The following is a 25,639-nucleotide window of genomic DNA, read 5'->3' on the forward strand; positions in this document are numbered from 1 at the left end:
TTGGGGTTGAAGCTCTAGTGCTTGACTCATTGAAGAACCGTCTAGCAAGTGAATTGTTCACCCATCAACAACTTAACCACTAATGAACCTTCCTTATTGGGGACTCTCTTCTCTTGAAAGTGAGTTGAAGTTCTCAGCATGGTGGAATCCTGGCATGAATGTGAATATGTATGGATTGTTCAAATGATAAGGTGTGTAGCTCGTGGATGTAGGCAGTGTGCCTTGAGATATCCTGTTTCAATTGGTTGTTGGTTAAAAGTCCTTTGGAAGAACTCCACCTCAAGCTTTAGAATTTGGCTCAGGGTTGATAGCTACAAATAATAGTGGTTGTAGCTTGTATATGGTTGGGTGAAGAGTTAAGTCCCACTCTCAATTGTCAATCCTCTTTACCATATAAGATAAGTTACCTAACTCTGCTTCTAATGTTTAAATAGTTTGTACATGTTTACGTTGGTTGAGAAATGTGATTTTCTGTGTGTTATTAGATACTATGTGCCCTGTATAAATGCTTGAAGAAATGGTTGAAATTCTATGTGTGTTGTGTGAACATGAGTCACAATGATTTTTTGTTTAAGGGGCTAAATGAATCTTGGTATGTGTTTGTGAGATTTAATGAAACTGGATTTTGGCATGTATTATGGCCATTTTGTGTGCATGACGTGTGTATCACTGACAATGGCATGGTTATGTATTTATGTTGCAATTGAAGAAGTTGGTTAAGTTTCCTGTGATTTGATGAAGGACACTAAGGTGCTTATTCTATATATCTTAATGGGCAAGTCTCCCTGTCTGACTTATTGTGTAGGTGAAAGAAATCATTATCAATCCAATTTTATCATTTTAAGTTCAGGAGGGATAACTCTAATTGAAAGCTCAAGAGAGATAGCTCCCAGGTGAGCCATGTAAAGACCATAAGAGCGATGGCAAAGTCCTCAAGTTAGGCTGAAACAGTCACAGAACCATCGCAGCCTAGATATGGACTAAGTCCCTCAAGCGTGGCTTATAACTTAATATGGGCATGGCCCACTGACATTGGCCCTTAGTGCTTTAGTTTTCACTTCATATGACCCTCCATCAGTGACCGAAATCTTAGAATCTTGGATCTCGACACTTTGGAACCTAGTACATTGCATCCCTCATTGGTTTCTTCCGGGAGAGTTCCCTCCGAGAATCTATTCCAAGACAGGAAATTACCTCTAAGAATTCTATCCCGGAATGGAAAAAGGGGTTCCTGTCACTTGTGCTTTGGATTTTGTCTTCGTTCTTTGACTCATCAACACTCAAGATGGAAAGTATTTGTGTTACTCAACAAATGCATCTTCCACCATTTAACGGTTGATTTCTCAATCTCGACGGTTTGGCATGTAGTATCTTAGCATTCCTCCGAGAAGGTTTGTGTCGGAAGAGTTTCTTCTGAGGAAGTTATTTACGAGATAACGTGTTGAGAGCGGGCCTGAGCGCATATAAGCACTGAGGAGGTTTTTGTCCAAGATGGTTTCTTCCAGGGACGTTATTCCTGAGATGATGTGGCAGGAGTGGGCCCAAACGTGTGTTTTCGCTGAGAATAGTTTTCACCAAGAAAGGCTTTCCTCTAAGGCGAGTTTCCTCCAAAGAGATTTTTCGCCGAGAAAGGATATCGCCAAGAAAGGTTTTACTCCAAGGTTTTTCATCGAGATGGTTTTCTCTGAGATATCGAAATCTCAAATCTTGGAAGTTTCTCACAACTCTACTTCCCTCAATCCTCCGAGATCGTCTTCTCCAAGGGAGTTCCTTCCGAGATGGAAGATCCCTCTAAGGCAATTTATTACATGGTAACTATGAGCGGGTTAGTAGCCAATATACTAATGCCAAGTGGCAATGAAGAGACCAACCGGGATAGCCACATGGGCGCCATGTGGGACCACATGGATGCCACATTGTGGATTGATGACGTGGCTCAAAACTTTAAGTGGCCATAAATTCTAATTCGAAGGTCGTATCGGGATAATTTATATCGCAGGAATCGTCTAGACGAGACGAACGAAATGATGTCAGCATGGTAACCACTTCCTTCTAACCTGTGTTTTGGTGGGAATTAGGACGAGGCGCATTACAGAATGGTATCAGATATCGAGGTTCAACACTTGGACTGAATGGGCTCTATCATGGGCAAGTAACAGCAGAGTCCCGAATGGGGGTCTTATAATGATTTTTTTTTAATTAACTAAACTAATGTTTATGTGTTAAAAGTTGATCTATAATTGATTGATTGCATGCATGTTTGATATGCTTACCTTCTGATTCATTATGTAGCATGCCAATAACGAATGATATGATTTTATTGTTATGGATGTGCTAACTTGTGATGTATTGTTCAACTAGCCTTGCACTAGCAGATTTCTGACAATAAGCCATGTTGATAACATTTATTATGTGTTCGAATTTTATGTAAATCTAATAGTGACATGGGTATTTGACGGCAGATAATATAAGACAAGAAGACATTAAGGATTAAAGAAATGAAGACAAGAATGGTGCGAGATAGTTCTGACCAATCACAACATGGATATGGAGAAGCAAGGATAAATGAAAAGGAAAGATCAGTTGGCCAAGGGGGAAGGGCAAACTCTCCTAACTCAATGGATACCTTGAGAAACCTAAAGGCTGAGATTAGGAGTTGTAAGGCAGATAACAAAATGCTAGTAAGGGCTCTAGAAAGGCAAGCTAAAGTAAATGCAGTCATACTGCAAAGCCTTTCTAACTTACAAGAGCAATATGACCTGGGGAGCTAGTCATAGAGAAAGGTAGAGCCCTTTGGAGTCATAAGAGAGAACAAATGGCACAAATGGTGTTGAAATTCTAGTAGAACAATGACTAGAATAGTTTTTCAAAATTTGATAGCTACTTCTATTGATATAAAAAGTTACCTATTTATCCTTTCATCAATAAGTAGATATGCATGACAAACTCCAACCAATGATTCTTCAATAAGAGTGTTCAAAATTGGCAGCTATCGATTGAAGTTCCTTGAATGAAATTTCATTTCTAACCTTTCTAGAGTGACTTTCTAAAAATAGAAAGGCATGTCTATCTTTGCAACCATGACTTTCCAAAAATAGTAAATCACCTTCCATCAATTCATAATCATATATATATATGATGGAAATTCACTTAACTTGTTCTTAATCAATCTCAACTGTTTAATTTTTATCTTAATCATCATTATTATTATTATAATTACTATCATCGTCTTTATGATATAACTATATTATTATTCAAAAGAAATTCAAGTCTCTCAATCATGGGATTCAATCATGTTATATGCTAAGTCACCTGACATGGGGACATGGGACATGTAGGACATGAAAATTCAAGTGTCCGACACGGGCACATTGACCCCTCAGAACAGGACACACACACACACACAGATATATATATATATATTAAAAATTAATACTAAATAGATATTTCTTACACAAATTCTCATTCATGATACAAATTCAGACATAGATCTAGATTCTACATTGTAAATTTAAAATTTGTAAGTTTTACAAAGTAACATTATGCATACAAATACAATTGTGACAGATTCATCAATGATCCAATAGGAGAAAGACAAGAAATTGCAGTTTTCTCATTAAGTCATCAAAATCAAAATGTGTTACATAGGTAGTAGCAATGCCAATGGCAAATAGAAATAGCAAATACAAAACAACTACAAGGCTCAAGGTAGTAGGTAGCTCATGACTCATGAGTCATCAATCATCATCATCAAAATCAGCATCACTGTCATGGTCACCATTGCTCTCCTCTGTTGCATCCTCCTCCTCTGTATCCAATGTCATCTTTGCATCTACTGGTGTGGAGGATGACCCCTCAACAGTATCACCATCATCAAAAGTGACAGGCTCTAGCACTGGGTCATTAAGATCCAAGTTGGCCAATGCCAACTCAACATTGTTGTCCAAACCCATATCATCAGGAAAGACATCCCACATTTGTGTCTTTCCCTTCAACCACTCATCCCTCTACCTGTAAATAAGATGAAGGTTAGTGTGCACATAGACCATTGTCTCTGCCCTGGACTACTCAAGCCTGCTCTTCTTGACACTATACAAATTCCCATATGTGCTCCAATTCCTCTTGCAACAAGATGATGAAGTCACCTGAGAGAGGAGCCTCATGGCTAATTGTTGTAGAGGAGGGCTTGTTGCCCCATTAGTTGCCCACGAAGAATAGGGCTTCTTAGCCCCCCGGTCTCTAATCACATCATAGCCTGCAAATCGCCCAATGCCAATGGAAAACTCTGCAAAGGCATCCTCCACCTCATCAAGGGATGCTCTATCCTAAAAAATCTGCCTCAATGCATCCTTCCTCCCCTGTGATATTTCACCATCCATGTGACAAGGGAATCTGCAGGAAGGTCCACCATTCAACCACTCATGGTTGTAGTATTTTGGGTTCAATAAGTGAGCCAAACAAAGCAAGGTTGTGCAATTCTTATCCCTTCTACTGACAAGAATATCATGTATAGTGGTGAAGAAGGCCTCTGATGATGTATGATACTCAGGGCACTCACTCTGTAAAATTATGGTCCTCATGGACTCAATCATGGAATCCCATCCCTCATAAACCTCTCCTAAGATGGGTTGATCTGTATTTGAAAATCATAGCAAAGAAATGAGAGGGTCCATGATCTTAATAGTGAGACCTACCCTCTCCCACCAAGTATCATCTAGCATTGTGTCCTTGACTCTTTTTGAGGTTGTTTGATCTGTGTTTCTCCAAAAAGACCAAAACTCTGAAATAACCATGGCTCCAAGAGCGGTCTTGACCTCTCTCAACCTCTTCAACATGATGAATGAAGAGGCAAACCATGTATCTGCAATCTTCAACAATGATAGATTGGTGTACTCCTTATAGATTGTGAGGGCATTTGTATGATTTTGTACAAAGTTGCGGATATGTCATGCATCCTCAATAATACTTCCAATCCAAGGCACATCAAAAGCAATAGATTTAAGTGCTAAATTCAAGGAATGGACAATGCAAGGTGTCCAAAATACTTGTAGATATTTAGCTTCCACGATTAGTGAGCAGCCTTGCAAACAGGTGCATTATCTGTAATGATTTGCACACAAGAATCAACACCTACATCTTCAATAACTTTAATGAACAACTCACCAATATATTGTGTATCCTTGTATTTTCCAAGTGCATCCACTAATTTCAAGAACACTGGTCCATTCATGGGAGACACTATGAAGTTGATAAGTGGGTGGCGTGATGGATCTGTCCATCCATCAAAAACAATACTAACCCCAAATGTTGGCCATCCTGATTTAATAGGCTCAAGTATTTTGTCCACCTCGTTTTTGCCTTAGTCAACAATGTAGTTCTAAGCTTATCTGACCCAAGAGGCACATACCCTGATGGAGCCCCTTGAGTTAGAGCTCGGCACATCTCAAGAAATAAAAGTGAGTGTGCAACACTAAAGGATATGAAGTTTTGATAGAAAATGAATGCAATGGTGAGATCAAGCTCTTCCCGTCTTTATTTCTAACAAATCTTGTCCATTGGACCAAGTGCCATTGCCTTTCTTTTTGTTGCTTGACTCACACCCCCACCAAAACTCTCATATGGAAATTTGTTGTTGTTTTTCCTCAAGAATGGAAGGGGATCATCATTCTTGTTTTTTTTAGATGTTGCAACCACCCTTACCAAACCAACATTGGCTTATTTTTCCATTTCTTTCCTCCTAGCTAAAGACACCTGTGTACATGTTGCAATTCCACAACTTGGTAAGGCCAACAAATGAGCTTTCACACTGTAATAAGTGCTATTGAAATGATTGTTGCAATAGTTACATTTCCAAGCAACATTGCCTCCTCCCTTCAATTTGTTGTCTGGCCCTTGCTCTCTTGTGACATACTTCCACAAGTTATATTTGTTTTCTTGAAACTGTTGGCTTTCTAAGTTCATTATGCCCTCAACATTTTAAAGTTGTTGTTGCATCCCCACTTCCAATAGAGGGAACACTTGCAGACTCTGATGAAATTGGAACAGGAGGGGCATCACCAATGGGGACATTCTTCCCTTTCCTTTGCCCCTTCCCTGCTGCCCTTTATTGAGCCATGAATGTTGTAAAAAAAAAAAGAAAAAATACACAAACTTTTAAAAAAAAATGCACATGCAAACTGTTGTAGTAAAAATGCAAAAAAAATAGAAGCAAAATGCACTTGTTGCTTCAATCACATCCAAATTGCTCCCAAACCCTTTACTAGAAGCTTCCACACACTCACAACAGAAGACACACTAAAGAATGAGTGCCAAACAAGCCCGAATCAGGCTTTATTGGTAGTGCAGCACGCTTTTTTAGAGGAAGTGTGTCCCGAAATCGGGACACGTTGGGCACATTATCGGGATCCATGTGTCCGTCGAATCCCACAATACAGGATACGTTGGACATGCTCACAAGACGCGTGATCCAGCGAATCATGTCTAATTCATGGGATTCGGGACACAAGAGGGAGTTTGGACGAATCCGGTTTCTTAGGTCATATGTAACTCCCCTCAATAAATGCATATGTTACTTTCTCTCTCTTAATGGATTCACTCATCTCTCTCTTTAATGCTCTTACACACCTCTTACACTCTCTTACACACTTTAATAACTCGTCATAAAAAGATTCTTCTTACACCTCTTTAATGCATAAGTTACACTTCTCTCCTTGATGCTTAAGTTACACTTCTCTCCTTAATGGCATAAGTTACAATTCTCTCCTAAATGCATGCTAATCTCCTCTCCTTTATGGCATAAGTTGTACTCCTATTTTGGCATGTGTAACTTCTTCTCAAGGCATAGGAGTTACTCCCTCATGAATTCGACCTCCTTTCTCTTCCTATATATTTGTGCCTCTCATCCTCACCTGTCACACTTACTTGTGCTTGTGAAAGAAGAATTTGAACTTGAGAAAGAGTTGGACTGTTTAGAGGAAGATTGCGAGAGAGAGAGAGAGAAAGAGTCTTGAAAAGAAAGAGTAGATCTTGGAGGGCCAAAGTGATTCAATGTTTGCATCTGCTACAGCTATCAAAGATATTCTTCGAATTTGGGTGAACTTTTTCATTCTCTCATTGTACTTTGTATCTTTGTTGAACAATTGATTTCTAATAGAAGAAGAATTTGGTTGGGTTTTCCCCTAGTCATTGACCTAACTTCTTTGTGTCTTATTGAGTTCTTGGTTGTCTTCTATTGTACATATGGTTTATATGGTTTATGTTTTATCTACAATTATTTAACTTATTTTGCAGCATAAAGAAGTTATGGATTTAAATGATTGTAACAACGTAAAACATCAAAATTTCAACATGGTATCAAAGGTTTGGTGAAGACAAGCTCCATTTGTAGCTCTATTTCTGTTGAAATATCTCTTGATATCTGGTCCATTTGCAACTCTCTTTCTGCTAAAATATCTCTTGTTGTCCGCTTCATTTGCAGCGCTCTTTCTGCTGAAATATCTCTAGTTGTCCGCTCCATTTGCAGCTCTCTTTTTGTTGGAATATCTCTTGTTGTCTGCTCCATTTGCAACTCTCTTTCTGCTGAAATGTCTTTGGTTGTTCCTTCTACTTGCTGCTCATTTTCTGTTGAAATTTCTCTTCCCTTTTGCTGTTGAAACATCTCATTTACAGCTGAAATATTTGTTGCTGAAATTTTGAGCAGATCAAGATGTGTTCATCTTAGTTTAAGAATGAAGAGAAGTTGGTTTATGCTTCAAACTTCTTCCCTTGAAAAGTCAGATTGGATATTACTCTTGAAGAACATGATGTTTTGGAGTATGTTGAACGAGAGGTAGCAGAACTAGCTGAAACACAATCAAAATACTTTCTTGTTTCTGCACTTTCTAGTTCCTCTCTTGTAGATTCTTGTCATAGTTGGTTGATATTGGTGCCTCAAGGCACTTTAGTGGCTATAAAGTGCTCTCTACTCTAGTTGAGAGGGAGACCGATTTAAAAATCATTCTTGGAGACAATTTTACATATCCTATAAAGAGATCTAGTTTTGTTTCCTTCCATCTGGATCATGGTAAAACCTTATCTCTTCAAGAAGTTTTGTATGTACTGAGTCTGGAAAAGAATCGTGTTTCTATTTCTGCTTTAGAAGATAACGAAATGAAAGTTGTTTTTATAAATGGTAAAGTTCTTACTTGGCCGATAAGATCCAGCATGAGAGATCCCTTCACTCTAGGATCAAGATGTGAAGGTTTGTATAAAGTCAGTGGAAGACCTATTCATGCATTGATCCATGACAACAATCATCAAAGTGAACTCTGGCACCGAAGGTTTGCTCATTTGCACTACAAATCATTACCTCATGTGAGAAAGATGGTTTCCAGAATGTCGGAAATTAGATCTAATCATGATGGAGTTTGTCAAAGGTGCGTTAGTGGGAAGCAAGTGAAGGGACCATCATTGATAATGATGTATGGGAAGTGGTTCCAATACCCCAAGATAAATTTGTTGCGTCTTCTAAATGGTTGTATAAAATTAAACATGGTGTTGATGGCAGTATTGAAAAATATAAAGCTAGTTTTTTGGCCAGAGGTTTCTCTCAGAAAGGAGGAATAGACTATGATGAAATCTTTGCTTAGGTTGTTCACCATACAACCATCTTATCCATTATGGTTCTAGCTGCAAGCTAAGGATGGTCTCTTTACCAAATGGATGTGAACACTGCCTTTCTGTACGGCTTCCTCTAGGAAGAAGTATTTGTGGAGCAACCACAAGGTTTTGAAGTACATGACCGTAAAACTCATGTGTGCAGATTGAAGAAAGCCCCCTACAATTTGAAGTAAGCTCCAAGAGCTTGGTATGCCCGCATTGATAGCTTCTTGATGAAGCTTGTTTTTACTAAAAGTAATGTTGATCAAAATCTTTACTTCAAGACAGTCCAAGGTATGCCTGCGATTTTAGTATTATATGTTGATGATTTATTTATGACCGGTAGTGAACCTCTTATTCTCCAACATAAGAGAGAGTTAGCTTCCGAATTTGAAATTAAAGATCTTCACTTAATGCACTACTTTCTAGGTCTTGAAGTATGGCAAAAACCTAGTGAGATTTGCCTTTCTCAAGGAAAATATGTTGACGAGTTGCTTGAAAGATTTGGTATGGAAGAATGTAAATCCATGAATACTCCAATGGAGATGAACTTCAAGAAGTTATGTGGCGAAGTTGTAGGTCTTGATTTAGCAAATCCTTCTGAGTATCGTCAATGGATTGGGGCACTGATGTTCTTAGTGAGCACTAAACCAATCATATGTTTGGCGTGTAATGCTCTAAGCCAATATATGATTAAACCATCTCATGCACATTGGATTGCTGCAAAGCATGTGCTAAGATACATGCATGGGACCATCAATTTGGGATTGAAATATATTGTCGGTGATATAAGACTACATGGACACTCAGATCTTGATTGGGTTGGTAACTCCACTGATAGAAAAAGCACATCTAGGTGTTGCTTTAGCTTAGGATCTACCATGACATCCTAGATGAGTAGGAAGCAAAAGTTTGTAGCCCTCAGCACACTTGAAGCTGAGTACATTGCTACTAGCATGGCTAGCCATGACGCAGTATTTCTGAAGAAGCTCTTTGGAGAGTTATCTGAGCATGTTATGGACACAAAAGTAATTTACCACGACAATAATAGTAGGATTCAACTTGCAGAAAATCGCATGTTCCGTGACAACTCCAAGCATATTGAGATCAAATATCACTATATCCGGGATATGGTGCAGAGAGGAGCAGTAAGACTCCATCATATAGCGGTAGATGGTTAGATTGTTGACATTCTTACCAAGCCTTTACTGAAAGGGAAGTTCTTGGTTTTCAAAGAGTAGCTTGGACTAACAAAGGTGACCCTTCCTAGAGAGGGCGGTCATGGATGATGAGCCTTGGATGTGCGAGATCCTTGTCATGTGTTGACAAGTGGACCCCCACAAGCAGTGATGAGCCTTAGATGTGTGAGATCCATGTCATGTGTTGAAAAGTGGATCGCCCCAAGCAGAGAGGACTCTTGGTTGTTTGAAGATCCTTATCATGTGTTGACAAGTGGATCCCCCCATGTGTGTATAGTGTGATGGATGTATCTCCCCTATGATAATTATTCTTCATTAGATTATAACATCATTGTTCCAAAGCAGAGATAGCAATGAACCTTGTAGCATAAAGAAATTGCTCATAGCATCATGGACTCTTTGATGTATAAATATATGATGTATAGATGTAAGTACTATGATGTAGACTCATTGATGACATGGACTCATTGGTTGGTTGTATAGATGTATGATGGTCTATACATTGTCCCGTCATGAGTGAATTACAAGAACAGGTACACTGATAGATCATGGCAAGACGACGAACGGGATGAAGAAGGAGTGGACATGCTAGAAGACTTGCTTGCAACTGGACGGACATACCAAACATATCAAGCAACAAGCGAAAGGAACACATGCATTGAACCATCATGCAAGACCAAGACCATCGAAGACCCCACAACACTAAGCCATGCGAAGGAGAACACAAAGCACACCAAGAGTACATCCATCACTCAGCAGCGCAGCAGCTTGACATGGACACCATAGTCAGCCAGTACATGTCAACAGTGTCATGTCGAGTTGTGTCATGAGTTGTCTTGGCCACATCACCACTAGGGGCCATATCTTTTGTAACTGAATGTAATGTAAAGTGAAAATCCAAAACGCACACAAGAAGTTGAAGAGTCATGGGAAGTTGAACAGTCATGAGCATAGTCCAAGAGTCACAAGGGTCAAGCATCACCGGTGGCTATATATACCCCTCCCATTGTATAAGAAAAGACTTTTCACCTTGGCTCCTCCCACATAGCCTTGAAAGTCTACAGTCTGTGCTTTGAGGAGCGAAGAGTGGCTCCAATGTCCCACTATTGGGGCTAGTGATGTATGGTGTACAAATGTATCTTGGGACTTTTGCTTAATTCAGAAGCCTGTTAAGGCCAGCACGTTTTCACACATTATTTGTAGATGTTTGTAAGACTACTCTTTAAACATTTGTAATGCATGTTTGATTAACCTGTACTAAGATAGTTGAAGTTTTAGTACTTACATTGTTGAAGATGTGTTGTATTTCTTATCACTATTGTCTCGTCCTTGTGGTCTATTCCACAGGACATTAAACAGACCATTCTTGGTTACTGGTTATAACAACCGTCATCTCTATGGGGACTACTCTGTTGGATGGTGTACGTGTTTTCTTTTGCACTTTGGTTTTAACGACTGCCGCATCCGTTGTGGACTACTTCGTTGGATGTTGGACAAACCCTTTCTGGTTCGTGTGTGTCTCTCCCTCGGTGGTACTATTACCTCTCATCTAGAGGCTCACTTTACTCTCTCTCTTTACAGTAAGGGAACCCGGACACAAGTTACATTATGCACTCACCAAGAATACTCACCTTGCTTTTTGAAGATACAAGCATAACACTCTCATGTGTTGAACAACAGGATGGGACTCCTACAAAAAATGATATGAGGTCTAGTTGGGACTTCAAACCAGGGAGATCCCCTTAATGTTGGCAGGTCCAACACCATCAACAAAGGGTTTATTTCTCTTTAGATTTCCGGTTCTATAATTTATTGTTTATTGTGTATGCATGCAAATTATAATAATGTAGAAAATAGAGAATAGCGAAATAAAAACCCACAAACGACAATTGGCACAAGATATGTTCAAGGAAACCTTTTCAGGAGAAAACCCTGTTGAAAGATGAGGTCGCTCTACTCTATTTATCTAAATAGAAAAGGTTGCAAGTAGAAAGAAGTAAGGCTTGTGGCCCGTGGACTACTATAGTACACAAATCCTCTATGTGTGCTCTCTCCCTAACATCTCGACTACTTTGCTTATCCATGGAACAAAATGCAATCGAAAATAATGGAACCCCTTTTCCTCCTAGTGGCCTAATTATAACATAGCTAATAGCCTACTAGTGATTAGGCTTGACTCCTTCAAATCTTAACTAGAGTTACAATATGGACTCTTCCAGAGTCTTCTTTATCATGATCACGTGGCTAACCCCTTTTCCATGAATAATGGGGACTGACATGGCATCCCCTCGAATTATGGTGGCCAAAATAGGAAGGTCAACTTCTGAGTGGCAGAACGTCTACATGCGGACTCTAATTAAGGAAATTCTTGAGCCACTGGAAAGGTCTTTTTGTGTAGAATATGAAAAAAATGTGTGGGCCTAAAGCGGAAAAGTATTAACCTCAAAAAATGGTATTTGATGCCTTAAAATGCTCCCATAAGGTTTTAGACACCAATTTGCCAAATTGAGTCCCATCAGTAAAAAATGGTCTTGTTAGTTGATTCCTACATTTTTCCCACTCCGTAAGCATCGAGATATTTGATAAACAATGTAATGATCCAATCTAAATCAATAAAACAGTTCTGCTCAATGCTTTCTAACTCATCATCTCATATTGGCAATAATTGCAACTTCACAAACAGAAAATAATAAGGAATTACATGATAGTACAAAAAATTAAGTTTTTCCATAAATATGCTTTAATGACAAAGCATTTCTAAAGGAGATGGAAATGTAATAAATGTAAATAAATAATAATAACAAATAGTAAACGAAATGACACATCCTAAGGACATGGTCTATCAACCTCATAACGTGTCAATGTGTATATATACCATCACGTAGGTCATTGTAATTCATTGATATCTTGTTCATTATATTTTATAAATTTTTCTTATGTAGATTTTTGTCATTTGTCATCCTATTGCTGGATTTGTCTTCGATAAATGATCATTGTTCAATGCACCGAAAGACACATTCTACAACCTAGTATGGGGTCGACGTGCAATTAAATTTGTGCTCAACATTGAGTAGACACATGTCCCTCTTACAATAAAAATAATATATTATCTAAATAGAAAAGCAATGTCGACTATAATCAAAAAATAAAGACCAATATGCATGTTTAGTTAATTTTAATTAAAAGCATTATAAAACATCAATAATCCCAACATTACTATGGTCACTCGATTTGTTGTTCATATTACAATCTAATGTGGTAAAAATATTTCACACACTCTCATTCAACTTATTTATATCAATAGCAACTTATTTATGTCAATAGCAAATTAATGTATATCTATATATAGGAAGAAAATGCTAAAAAGGAAAATATTTTAATGTTGTGTATGGTAAAATATTCATGTCCAAAGAAAAAAGTAATTGAAAGTTCAAAAATAAAATAAAAAATATCAAGTACTTCATAATAAGAGGGAGATGTATAATTCATTGAATTCTTAATATAAAATTAATATGTGACATTTAAAGATATTCATTATAATAAAAATTCCAATGTGGGTCATCAATAAAATATTTTAATATGCACGATTAAGTAATATTGATGTATATTGAAAATATGTTGATAACAAAAAACACATTTTAATGTGGACAATGGAGTCCATAGATAAAATGTCTCAATACACGTGTTTATGTAAAATATTTTAATGTCAACTGTGTATATTATATATTATTTAAAAAAACATATATGTATATATCATATAAAGCAATTGAAAAAAAAAAATTATGGTTAAAATGTTTGAAGTCTCACTATTGTACATTTTAGTCCTTTATAGGCATATTTTTTTGCCAATTTTCCCTGAAATCCAACAAAGTTATGTACTCCATATATCATTCAAAATTATAAGTTAAACAATGACAAATCACACTCTCTGTGTGTGTAGAGAGAGATAGAGAGAGAGATCGGTGAAGGAATGAGAGGGATGCAACACTTTTTTCAAATTTTACTCTCTAAAAGAGGCTTACACCTGAAGAGATTTGATCCCTCTCAACGCATGCTAAATACGTGCTTAAGATCGATCTTTTCACTAAGGATCCCATTTCTCATATTAAAACCTTTCAATTACTAATAGTTATTATATGTTAACATTTCAATCAAAATTATGGTAAATATTCCCTAAATGAAATATTGTTAACCCAAAATCTGTTTTACTTAAAATAACACTTGATAAATATTAAAATAATATTCGTTTTAACATAATAATATTATTATAGTTAAACAATTTAAATAGTCAAATCTAGCCATTTCTTGGTCAATTATAGCTGTTTGTCCAGTCTAACCTAATATAGTCGTTTTTTCAGTCAAACCTAGCCGTTGGACAATCTGCTCTCCCTATTTAATTTGCAGCCATGATCTAATTCTTCAACTTGTCCTAACGATGAACCACACTCGTTAGTTCGAAACACGTCGACAAATGTATTATCATGTGATTTACGCTGAAAAACTTTTTCTCATAAACTTGATATGGATCATAGAAGCCTCAATTCAACGATCCCATTTCTGTTGAGATTTATAGGGCACAAGCTAGAAACAATTTTTCTTCATCATGATAACTACTTCTAATAATCAGATAGCTTCAATTACATATCTAATATCATTAAGCAGCTATGCAAAAGAAAAACTAAACCAATGAACATGAAAGAGCTATCAAATGACCATAAGACACTAAGACAAGAGACAGAAATTAGGCTTGAGGTCAAAGCAAAACCCACAAGGGGAAAACCCAGAAAATTATTTTCTTATGAGAGAGAGAGAGAGTTCAATTCATCATTATAATAGAAACCATATCAAGATAATAGCCAAACCAGTAACCAAGAAGAACATCAAGTGCCAAGCCAAGAGCCAACACCTCCTCTAGAATTTTGGCCTCCTCTTTCTACTCCCAACTTTGCTAGATCAGAGATAACCAAGATGTAATTTGATGTCTCAGATGAGGAGGAAGCCTCTCCTTTATATAGTATTCAAAGAGAGGTCAAATGGGTGCCTCTTAGGGCCCAGCCAACTTAAAATGATAGGAGGTCGACTTGGACAAGTTTGGAGGAAAAATTCAAAATTCAAATTTGATATTTCTCCATGATGAAAATAACGACCATGGCTACCATATTTTTAACAATTTCAAGCAGCGATGATAAGTTTGATGATCAATCATGTTGATCAAGTATGTAATAGGCCAATAAGCCCCAAGGGTTAGCACAAGTGGGTCAACATGTTGAAGTTCTTTGCTATTGTTACTAGTTGTTGATGATCATGGGTTAGACTCTCTTCAATTCCCCTGGGGCAAGACCCCATAATCGGGAATGACGGTTTATCCGGTTTACCATCCATGAAATGTGGGAAAGTACTCTAGGGTTTCCCATGCTTTCGTTCCAAGTAAAACAAAATGTAATAGGCCAATAGCTTGCAGCATGTTTCTTTTCAGACTCTAGAGGCCATTTAAAGCCCTTTTGATGTTGAAATTTTGATGTTCTATGCCAAAACAATTACTTCTTTCGAAAACTTCTTTCTGCTACAATATTAGTTAAGCGATTGTAGATATAACATAAACTAAATGCACAATAGAAGACAACCAAGAACAAAATCAGACACAGAGAATTTAGGTCTAATGACCAGGGCAAAACCCACAAAGGGAAAACCCAACCAGATTCTTCTTCTATTAGATATCAACTGTTCAGCAAAGATACAGAGTACAATGAGAGATCAAGAGAATGAGTAATTTCACCCAAATCTAAACAGGTTATAGCATGAATATCATTGGTAGCAACAACGGATGCAAACATTGAATCAACCTTCCCTTCAACTGAATCAACACTGAAACACTAAATCACTTAATCAACCTTGCCTCACCAAGTTCTGCTCTTACTCCCCAAGTCTCTCTCTCTCACAATCTTCTTTAGTCTCTCCAATCTCTCCCTCTCAAGAACGAATTCTTCTTTCACAATGCACAAGTAGTAGTAATAAGGTGAGAAGACACAAGACACATATATAGGAGGAGCAACAAATTCTTGTCATAAAGGAGGAGCAATACGCATGCCTTGAGGAAGAGTAACGTATGTCAGTTAGGGGAGCATAACTCATGTCATTAAGGACAAAATCACATGCCTTAATAACTTATGCCATTAAGGAGAGGTATGCATGCCTTTAATGAATATGTCATGTCATTAATGAGTGCGTAAGAGAAAGTGTAATGTATCATTTAGAGAGAGAGAAGGTTGCATAGTGCCATGTGAGTCATCATGGAGAGAGGTGTGAAGTGATTGAGGTGATGAAGGTATGGTGACTTGTAATTCCTTTAATATAATATCATAATATCATAAAGAATAATAATATTAATATTAATAATATTGACGATTAAGTTGAGGCTGAACTATTAGGATTGATTAATGATAAGTTAAGTGATTTTCCTTCAACTATACTTGATTACCAATTGATGCAAGGTGATTTAGTATTTTTGGAAAGTCATACTTGAGATGCTAGACATGACTTTCTATTTTTAGAAAGTCACTCCAAAATTGTCAGAAATGAGATTTTATTTAAGGAAATTCATCCCTGAGCTACCAATTTTCAACACTCCCTCTCAGTTAGGGAGGAATTTCTTTCTACAACAAAGATCTCTACTTTCTCTGCTCATCTTTGTTCATCTCTGCTCTGGAACAATGATGTCTCAATCTAATGAAAAAGAATCATCATAGGGGAGATTCATTTATCACCCTATATCCACTGATCTTCCCACCTTGACACAGACTTGGGGGGATTACCACTTGTCAACACATGACAAGGATCACGCACAACCAAGCTTTACCATAAAATTCAAGTGGTAGAACACATGCATCCACAAACTTTGGGGGGACTACCACTTGTAAACACATGACAAGGATCGCGCACAACCAAGTCTCATCTCTGCTTGGCGAAATTACCACTTGTCAATGCATGATGAGGATCATGCACAACCAAGATTCACCACACCCATTGGCTAGATGGGTGGCAATCCCAACAAGCCCAGTTTATGGGTAGGATGCATACTGGGGTATACTCTTGGCAAGTCCCAGACTTGATAGTAGGGGGGATTACCACTTGTCAACACATGAAAAGGATCGCGCACAACCTACATTTAAGAGTTCCCTCAAACCCTAGGAGCTCTCTTGGCTCCATTCCTAACTTGTGAGCTCAAACAAGAGGGAAGAGCATAGCTCAGTGTTCTCGATCATCCACGACCACCTCCACCAAGAAGGGTCACATCCGTAAGTCCAAGCTGCTCTCTGAATACCAAGAACTTCCCTTTCGGCAAAGGCTTGGTAAGTATGTTAGTTGTCTAATCATCAATCGCAATATGATGGAGTCTCACTACTCCTCTCTACACCATATCCCTAATATAGTGATATTTAATCTCAATGTGTTTGGACTTGTCATGGAACACGGGATTTTTTGCAAGTCAAATCCCACTCTTATTGTCACAGAATATTACAGTCGCATCTAGTACATGTTCAAACAGCTCTCCAAAGAGCTTCGTCAACAATACTACCTCATAGCTAGCCATGCTAGCAGCAATGTACTCAGCTTTAGCCATGCTAAGGGCTACAGACTTATGTTTTCTACTCATCCAAGATATCATGACATATCCCAAGCTACAGCAGCGTCCAAATGTGATTTTTCTATCAATAGAGTTACCAGCCCAATCAACATCAAAGTACCAATGTAGTCTCACATCTCCGACAGTATATCTCAATCCAAGATTGATGGTCCCATGCAGGTATCTTAGCACATGTTTTGCAGCAATTGAGTGCGCATGTAAAGGCTTAATCATATATTGGCTCAGAGTATTGACTGCAAAACATATGTCTGGTCTAGCATTGACTAAGAACATCAGTGCCCCAATCAGTTGTCGATACTCAAAAGGATTTGTCAAATCAAGACCTATAGCGTCACCAAATAACTTCTTCAATTCATTTCCATTGGTGTATTCATGGACTTACATTCTACCATACCAAATCTTTCCAGTAGCTTGACAACATATTTTCCTTGAGGAAGGAAAATCCCACCAGGTCTTTGTCATACCTCTAGGCCCAAAAAGTAGTGCATCAAGTGAAGATCTTTCATTTCACACTCAAAACCTAATTCCTCTTACATTGGAGGATAAGAGGTTCTCCACCTGTCAAGAATAAGTCATCAACATATAATACCAAAATCAAAGGCATACCTTGGACCATTTTGAAGTAGAGATTTGGATCAACATTGCTTCTGGTAAAACCAAGCTTCATCAAGAAGTTATCAATGCAGGCATACCAAGCTCTTGGGGCTTGCTTCAATCCATAGAGAGCTTTCTTCAGTCTACACACGAGTTTTCCGGTCATGTACTTCAAAGCCTTGTGGTTGCTCCACAAATACTTCTTCCTTGAGGAAGCCATGCAGAAAAGCAATTTTCACATCCATTTGGTGAAGAGTCCATCCCTGGCTAGCAGCTAGAGCCACAATAGATCGGATGGTAGTATATTGAGCAACAGGTGCAAAAATCTCATCATAGTTTATTCCCTCTTTCTGAGAGAAACCTCTAGCCACAAATCTAGCTTATATTTTTCAACACTGCCATCCACACCATGACTAATTTTATACAACCATTTAGAAGTCACAACAGACTTACCTTTGGGCCTTGGAACTGCATCCCATACATCATTATGTATGATGGACTCATACTCTTCAACCATTGCATCTTTCCATACTTGATCTTTCATCACTTCTTCAAAAGTACATGGTTCAACCTAAATAATGTTGTTCATGGCTACAACGTATCCCTAGAACTGGCATGGTTTCTTTCTTTCTCTGAAGGTTCCTCTAGGGGAAGCATGCCTATCAACACCTTGTAGAGTGTAATGATGCCATAATGGTCTCTTTCTAGTAGGAGGATCAGATGGAGGATGATCCAAGGGGTCCATGGGCTCCATGGGTTCATTAGCAAGATTAGGCTCAGGCTCAGGATCTTCTTGAATATCAAAGGCATCATCTTGACTATCAACATTAGCAGGAGGAAGAGGAGTGTCTCTTGCCTTTCCAGGAGTTGCATCTTCATCAAATGTTACATCCCCGCTAAACTCTATAGTTCTTTGACTAGGGATGTATATTCTGTAAGCTTTAGAATTCTCACAATAACCAACAAATGTACCTTTCTTACATGAAGATTCTAGTTTGTTCTTCTTTTCCTTTGGCACATGAAAGTAGATAGGGCAGCGAAAAAATCTCCACGGGCTTTCCACGAGCGAAGACTTCTTCATTAGTCTTGTTGTTTAAGGCTCGGTGTGGAGATCTAATTTTTACATAGACAACAGTTTTAGCAACTTCTCCCCATAAAAACTTTGGTAGCTTTTGATCATACAACATAGCTTTGATTGTTTCCATGACAGTTATGTTCTTTAAACTACACCATTTTGTTCTAGGTTATATGGTACAATGGTCTCTTTCATAATTCCAGCTTCTTTGCAAAAGTCAATGAAATCATTTGAAGTGAACTCTTCTCCTTTGTTAGATCTGAAGATTTTGATCATCTTTCTAGTTTGTTTTTCTACTAGAGCTTTGAAATCTTTGAACATGCTAAATGCTTAACTTTTGTTTTCAAAAAGAAAATCCATGTCTTGCGAGAAAAATCATCCACAAAGATTATATAATACAAGTAGTCACCAAGAGAAGTTACAAGCATAGGTCCACATAAATCAAAATGTATAAGATGAAATACCTGACTAGTTTTGCTTTTTCTTGAAGGAAATGGTCCCTTTACATGCTTTTTCTTGAAGGGAATGGTCCTTGATTTTTGATATCCTCATGAAGTATGCTTGAATGGTCTCTCTTTTGTTCATCTTAATGTCCTTGAGTTGATTCTTGAAAGTAGGGATTTGACTCAAATTGTTTACTTGATACATTCCAATCAGCTTGTCATACATTTCCTTAGATTTTTTCAATTTGGAGACATAGGTGATGAGATGGTCCCCAAGAGAATCAAGGATAATCTTCTTAGCCTTGACTTATCCCTTCTTGAATCTAGCCTTGGTAGCAGCATTCGAATTTTATGGTGGTTTTGCTACCTCGCCTTCCACATATTCCAATACATCATGTTCTTCAAGAGTAATATCCAATCTTGTCTTCCATGGATCAAAATTTGAAGTATGATTTAGCTTCTTTTCATTCTTGAAGTAAGAAGAAGACATCTTGATCAAGTCAAACAAATTTCAACAGCAAGATCTTCAAAAGGAACAACAAGTAATATTACAACAACAAGTAAGATCTCTTTGAATTAAAATTTATGCAAGGAGTGATAGCTCTTATCTTCTTGGGCAACAAATTTCAATAGCAAGATCTCTTTGAATTAAAATTTCTACAAAGGAGTGATAGCTCTTATCTTCTTGGGCTTGTTTTCACCAAAGCTTCGATACCGTGTTGAAATTCTGGTGTTCTATGTTGAAACAATTACTTATTTCAAAAACTTCTTTCTATTGCAATATTAGTTAAGCAATTGTAGATAGAACATAATACAAATGCACAATAGAAAATAACCAAGAACAAAATAAGACAGAGAATTTAGGTCCAATGACCAGGGTAAAACCCATAAGGGGAAAACCCAACCAAATTCTTCTACTATTAGATATCAATTGTTCAGCAGAGATACAGAGTACGATGAGAGATCAAGAGAACGAGTAAGTTCACCCAAATCTAAACAAGTCGTAGCATGAAGATCACTGGTAGCAGCAGCAAATGCAAACACTGAATCAACCTTCCCTTCAACTAAATCAACACTAAAGCACTGAAGCACTTAATCAACCTTGGCTTACTAAGTTCTACTCTTACTCTCCAAGTCTCTCTCTCTCTCAAAATCTTTTTTAAGTCTCTCAAACTCTCTCTCTAAAAATCGAATTTTTCTTTCACAATGCACTAGTAATAATCAGGTGAGAAGGCATGAGACACACATATAAGAGGAGCAATGAACTCTTGTCACAAAGGAGGAGCAATACACATCTTGAGGAAGAGTAACATATGCCATTTACGGGAGTGTAACTCATGCCATTAAGGAGAGAAACACATGCCTTAGTAACTTATGCCATTAAAGAGAGGTATGCATGCCTTAGTTAAGGAGAGTGTAACATATGCATTAAAGAGAGCATAAGAGGAATCTTTTATCGCATGCCTTTAATGAGTGTAAGAGGAATATGCCACGTCTTTAATGAGTGGGTAAGAGAAAGTATCACATATCATTAAGAGAGATTGAGAGGGTTAGGTAGTGCCATGTAAGTCATCAAGGAGAGAGGTGTGAAGTGATTGAAGTGATGAAGGTAAGGTGACGTGTAATTCCTTTTAATAATAATATCGAAGTATCATAAAGGATAATAATAATAAAAATAACATCAATAATATTGATGAGTAAGTCGAAATTGAACTATTAGGATTGATTAATGATAAGTTAATTGATTTTCCTTCAACTACACTTGATTACCAATTGATGCAAGGTGATTTACTATTTTTGGAAATTCATACTTGAGATGCTAGACATGACTTTCTATTTTTAGAAAGTCACTCCAGAATTGTCAGAAATGAGATTTTATTTAAGGAAATTCATCCCTGAGCTGTCAATTTTTCAGCAGTTGATTATATATTTTGTTTCAGATATATATTGCACTTGATGCCATTTTGATATATTCACCCTAACATGGTATATACATGAGCAGACTTTGCATATTTTCCTTTAAGGGTTTGGGATCTTTAAAATAATTTTTTTCACTAAAAATTTATATATTTTATTTATTTTTTAGTAAACCAAGTCATAAAATTCAATTCTGATTATGAGCTAAGTCTGGGTCATGTCCGAATTGACCCTCAGCTGATTCCCAGGCTGAGTCCGACTTCTAAAACACTGCATGGCTCATACCTGCGTAGAATAATTCCAATGACAACTGTTTCTCCATTTTGTAGATGATCAATTACCTGGAAATATAACAGCCAACACATCATACAATAAGCTCTGATAATCCTAAACAAACAACCAAACTAAATCAAAAAACAAATAAGCCATATAACAGGTAAGATATATTACAGGGAAACCATTGTGACTATTGCTCTGTAGCATTGCAACTACATCTCCAACCTTAACAACACGTGGAAAATATGCAACCTTAAAAGGAAACAAGCATTAGTCTTTGTGCCACAGCATTATCTTCTCCTATTTATATAAATACTATAAGACAAAATGTAGAAGTTAGAACCGTTTTATCATTCATTTACAACCTTCTGATTTACACAAGCTTCCTTGGCAATCATATTGCGCATGTACTGTTTTGGCCTCGATTCAAGCAATGGGATACCTCTCAGCCGAGCTTGCTCTTCATAAAATCCTCCATTAAAAACATCACCAACAGCCTGTGCCAAATTCCAATTAAACAAAATCAGCCATTCCAGTGTGATGATTTGCTGATGCTGGAAGAATGAAACTGATCTGCCCAAATATCATATTTTCCATAGGGAGCACAGACCTTAGATATGAGAAGAACTAGCATAATCAGGGGCAAAAGCTGCAGATTGTTTGTGATTTCAACCATAATGACACAAAGAGACACGGTCATTCTCATGGATCCTCCAAGAAAAGACGCAGCTCCAAGTAAAGCATACCTGTAAAGAAGCTGGTGGTTGCATCAGTGAATCTAACTAGCTTTATGTAAATTTCAAAAGCAGTGCATCAGTGAATGATGAATCTATCTAGCTAATATGAAAATTGCAGGACCAGCACAAACATCCATTTTATTCTTCTGATGGTAATTCAATTGACATATCTCAGATATTTTAGCATTTCCCTACCATTGACCAGAGGATATATGGTTCCTAAATTTCCCTCATTTTCAGAATTATTGGTTTTACAGGTGATGTATAAATGTAAGTTGCCATAAGCAATTAACAAAAGGCTACAGTCAAATTTCAAATTTCAAAAAACTAATCAAATTGAGCCATCTCATGACAATGAAGCTATATACCAAAAAACGTATGCCAACACAAAAAGAAGAGCTGGCATTCAGCCAAAACTTACGTTCCCTCTTCCACATTTAACTTTTTGTATACTTTTACAACGAACATGCCTACAAGACGTCCATATGTTGATCCTATCATTATTCCTGGTACAAACTGTCCAGATGGCACTGCAGTGCCATATGTGATGATGGCAAGAAAGTAAAACATCGCCTGCATAATTTGCATAAACACATGTAAATTATCAAAAACAAATGTTTAAATGTTTAAAAACATACAATTAAAGATGGAATAAACCCTGCACAGCCATGTCAGCAACTATTACAATAGAAAATGGATGGCCTCAAAACATGTATTATGTAAGCACAGACAGCCAAAACAACTTTGAAATTTTAGGCCAACACATTGCAAACCAGGCATGATGGTTGAAAAAAAAAAACTCTAAGGTGAATTCTACAGGAATAGTTCAAACTTCATACTTCCTGAGAACATGTGGCTTCAACTTAAACATGTGTTGAGAATCGAGATAAATGGGGCAGAGGGTAACAATACCTAGAAAAGAACAGGAGTAACATATACAGAAATAGCAAAGAAAAATCAGCATTGAAATGACCTGCATGGGAGTTTTCCTAATTCTACTAAAGGTAGAAGAAAAATGTGTATCTACAAGCAAGAAATTGTTCTTGAAAGACTAGGGTTAAAAGACATTTAAAGCATATCAATGGATGATTGATGCTGTTCATTAAACAGTTTGTCCTCAAAGCATGATGGGACCTAAGTTTATGATCATTTTTTGAAATCCAACATATATTAAAAGATGAAATCAGCACAGCATTGAACAAAAACAAATTACATCACATGAACAACAAAGGTCCTGGAAAATTCCCCCTGTTATAATGCCAAAAAGGCAAGCATATGAGACTGTGCACCAATAGAAAGGCACTCAACATCACAACAAAAGACACTGAGTTTGATCCTCACAAACAAGCAGAGCCAACTTTTGCAGCTCCTTAACTCTCCTATGCTAAAAGAATAGGGATTCTCCTGAAAGTAACTCTACAATGATGCTTCCACAGAAAGCCACTATCAAGTAACTGTACTGGATTCCACAACAATTTGCCACTGTTCCAAACCATCCAAGTGTCCCCCAAAAGAGGACTTTTCCACTAAAGCAGGGCAGCCAAGAAGAAATGAAATTCATCCTGAAACCACGTCCAAAACACTTTCACAATCCATCTCCAAGAAGCACGCACAACTGTTTCATCCTTACCATACAAAGCACAAGTAACATCAATCGCGCCTAATTTATACGGTTGACTCTCGACAGCCAGTACTTTGTCAGAGTAGAAGCCACCCCCAAACATTGTGCTCCAGACTTTTGAGTGCAAGAAAAGCCAAAAAAAGACCCAAGAGTTGCACAAAAACCCAAAAACAATGCAGAATCGCCATTTTAATTCAACAAAGAGATGGTACTTGTTACCCCTCTTTCAGCAGCGGTACCTACAGATTCATTGCAGCATTCTTAAACACCATTGTAAACCCAAGGACACAAGTCAAAACCCATGTAACAACCATGTGAGTCCATGTAGACATCCTAGGCCTTGTTTTAGCAGGCATACTATATTCATTGCAGCATTCTTAAAAATTATTGTAAACCCAAGGTCACAAGCATAGTTTTAAAAGCCAAACCGGGTTTTGTACTAGCCCACCTATCTAACTGGGCTTCGAACTTGAACCAGATCAAACTGGATTTGAAAGAATACACCAAATAATTAATCTTTATTGAAAAATATTATTTTTAAGATCCTAAACCATGATTCCAAACCATTTGAGACCAAATATGCAAAGTCTGCTCATCTATATACCATGTAAGGGTGAATATATCAAAATAGCACTGAGCACAAATTAAGACAATAAGCTAAGAAGTAAAAGTATATCACAAGCAAATATCAAGCAAAGAAATCTTTTAACTATTCATGCCCTAGATTTCTCAACATTTCCCTCATGTTTCACACCACCTTTTCCTCAACAATTCGAACTCCTAAGATTATACCAATTCCAATTCACTAAAGATGGTTTGACGAAGGAAAATAAGTCAAGTCAAATGGCCTGAGAGAAAATTATAGATGTCAACCTAGCTAAATTGCTTTGGGATATTTTTATCATGGAGGAATTTGCCAATAATTCTCCAAGAAGCTTGTAATCCAAGTCAAATTAACTGCATTTGTGCTCAAAGATATTTTTATCACGTGACAACTTGGAGATACTTTCTTTCAACTCTAAGCAAGGGCCACTTAACTCGGTATTCTTCCACATTCTACACTCAATTCGACCAACCATGTGCATCAGTGAATATTAATGGAGAATTCCACCTCCTCTTCCTATTAGTACAAATTGAAAGGGGAAATTTATTATAAATACATGGGAAGGCCAACCTTCCAATTCGAAATGTCTTGAGCAAAGCAAGTAGTCGTCTCTCTTCTCTCAATCATTCCTCTCCCTCTTCTAACTCTTATTATTTTGTGTCATGATATCGTTGTCTTCAAATTTTTTGATAGCAATCTTGGTGCAGCCAACCTTTTGGCTTTTGCTGAACAAAATTTAGTTTTGATTCACTCACTCTGGTTTGTTTGATTCAATATTACTTTGTGAAATTTATAAAGAGTTGTTTTAGCTATTTATTTGGGCAACTAGCCACTTACATATGCTTTCTTCTTACTCTATTTTTCATTAAAGGACTGATTTGCAAAGGACCA

The 25,639-nt window shown here is 37.3% G+C and overlaps 1 protein-coding gene across 3 annotated transcripts in view; it reads right to left on the bottom strand.

Moving 5' to 3' along the window:
• Positions 1 to 25,639, bottom strand: part of CLC-D (chloride channel D) — a 386,191-nt gene that overhangs the window by 68,110 nt on the left and 292,442 nt on the right. For all 3 annotated transcript variants that reach the window (XR_016262549.1, XM_089439578.1, XM_089439577.1), the window contains 5 exons: positions 22,945 to 23,096; positions 22,397 to 22,532; positions 22,152 to 22,283; positions 21,961 to 22,038; positions 21,796 to 21,851 (listed from right to left, as the gene is read on the bottom strand). Coding sequence is in view for 2 of the 3 variants with exons in the window: in XM_089439578.1 (XP_089295704.1) it covers positions 21,796 to 21,851; positions 21,961 to 22,038; positions 22,152 to 22,283; positions 22,397 to 22,532; positions 22,945 to 23,096 (554 nt within the window). In the remaining variant the exon portion in view is untranslated. The remainder of the gene's footprint in view (positions 1 to 21,795; positions 21,852 to 21,960; positions 22,039 to 22,151; positions 22,284 to 22,396; positions 22,533 to 22,944; positions 23,097 to 25,639) is intronic.

Source organism: Pinus tabuliformis, chromosome 9, assembly GCF_031772625.1.
Source record: "Pinus tabuliformis cultivar Carrire ecotype Pingquan chromosome 9, CPIR1, whole genome shotgun sequence".
NCBI lineage: Eukaryota > Viridiplantae > Streptophyta > Pinopsida > Pinales > Pinaceae > Pinus > Pinus tabuliformis.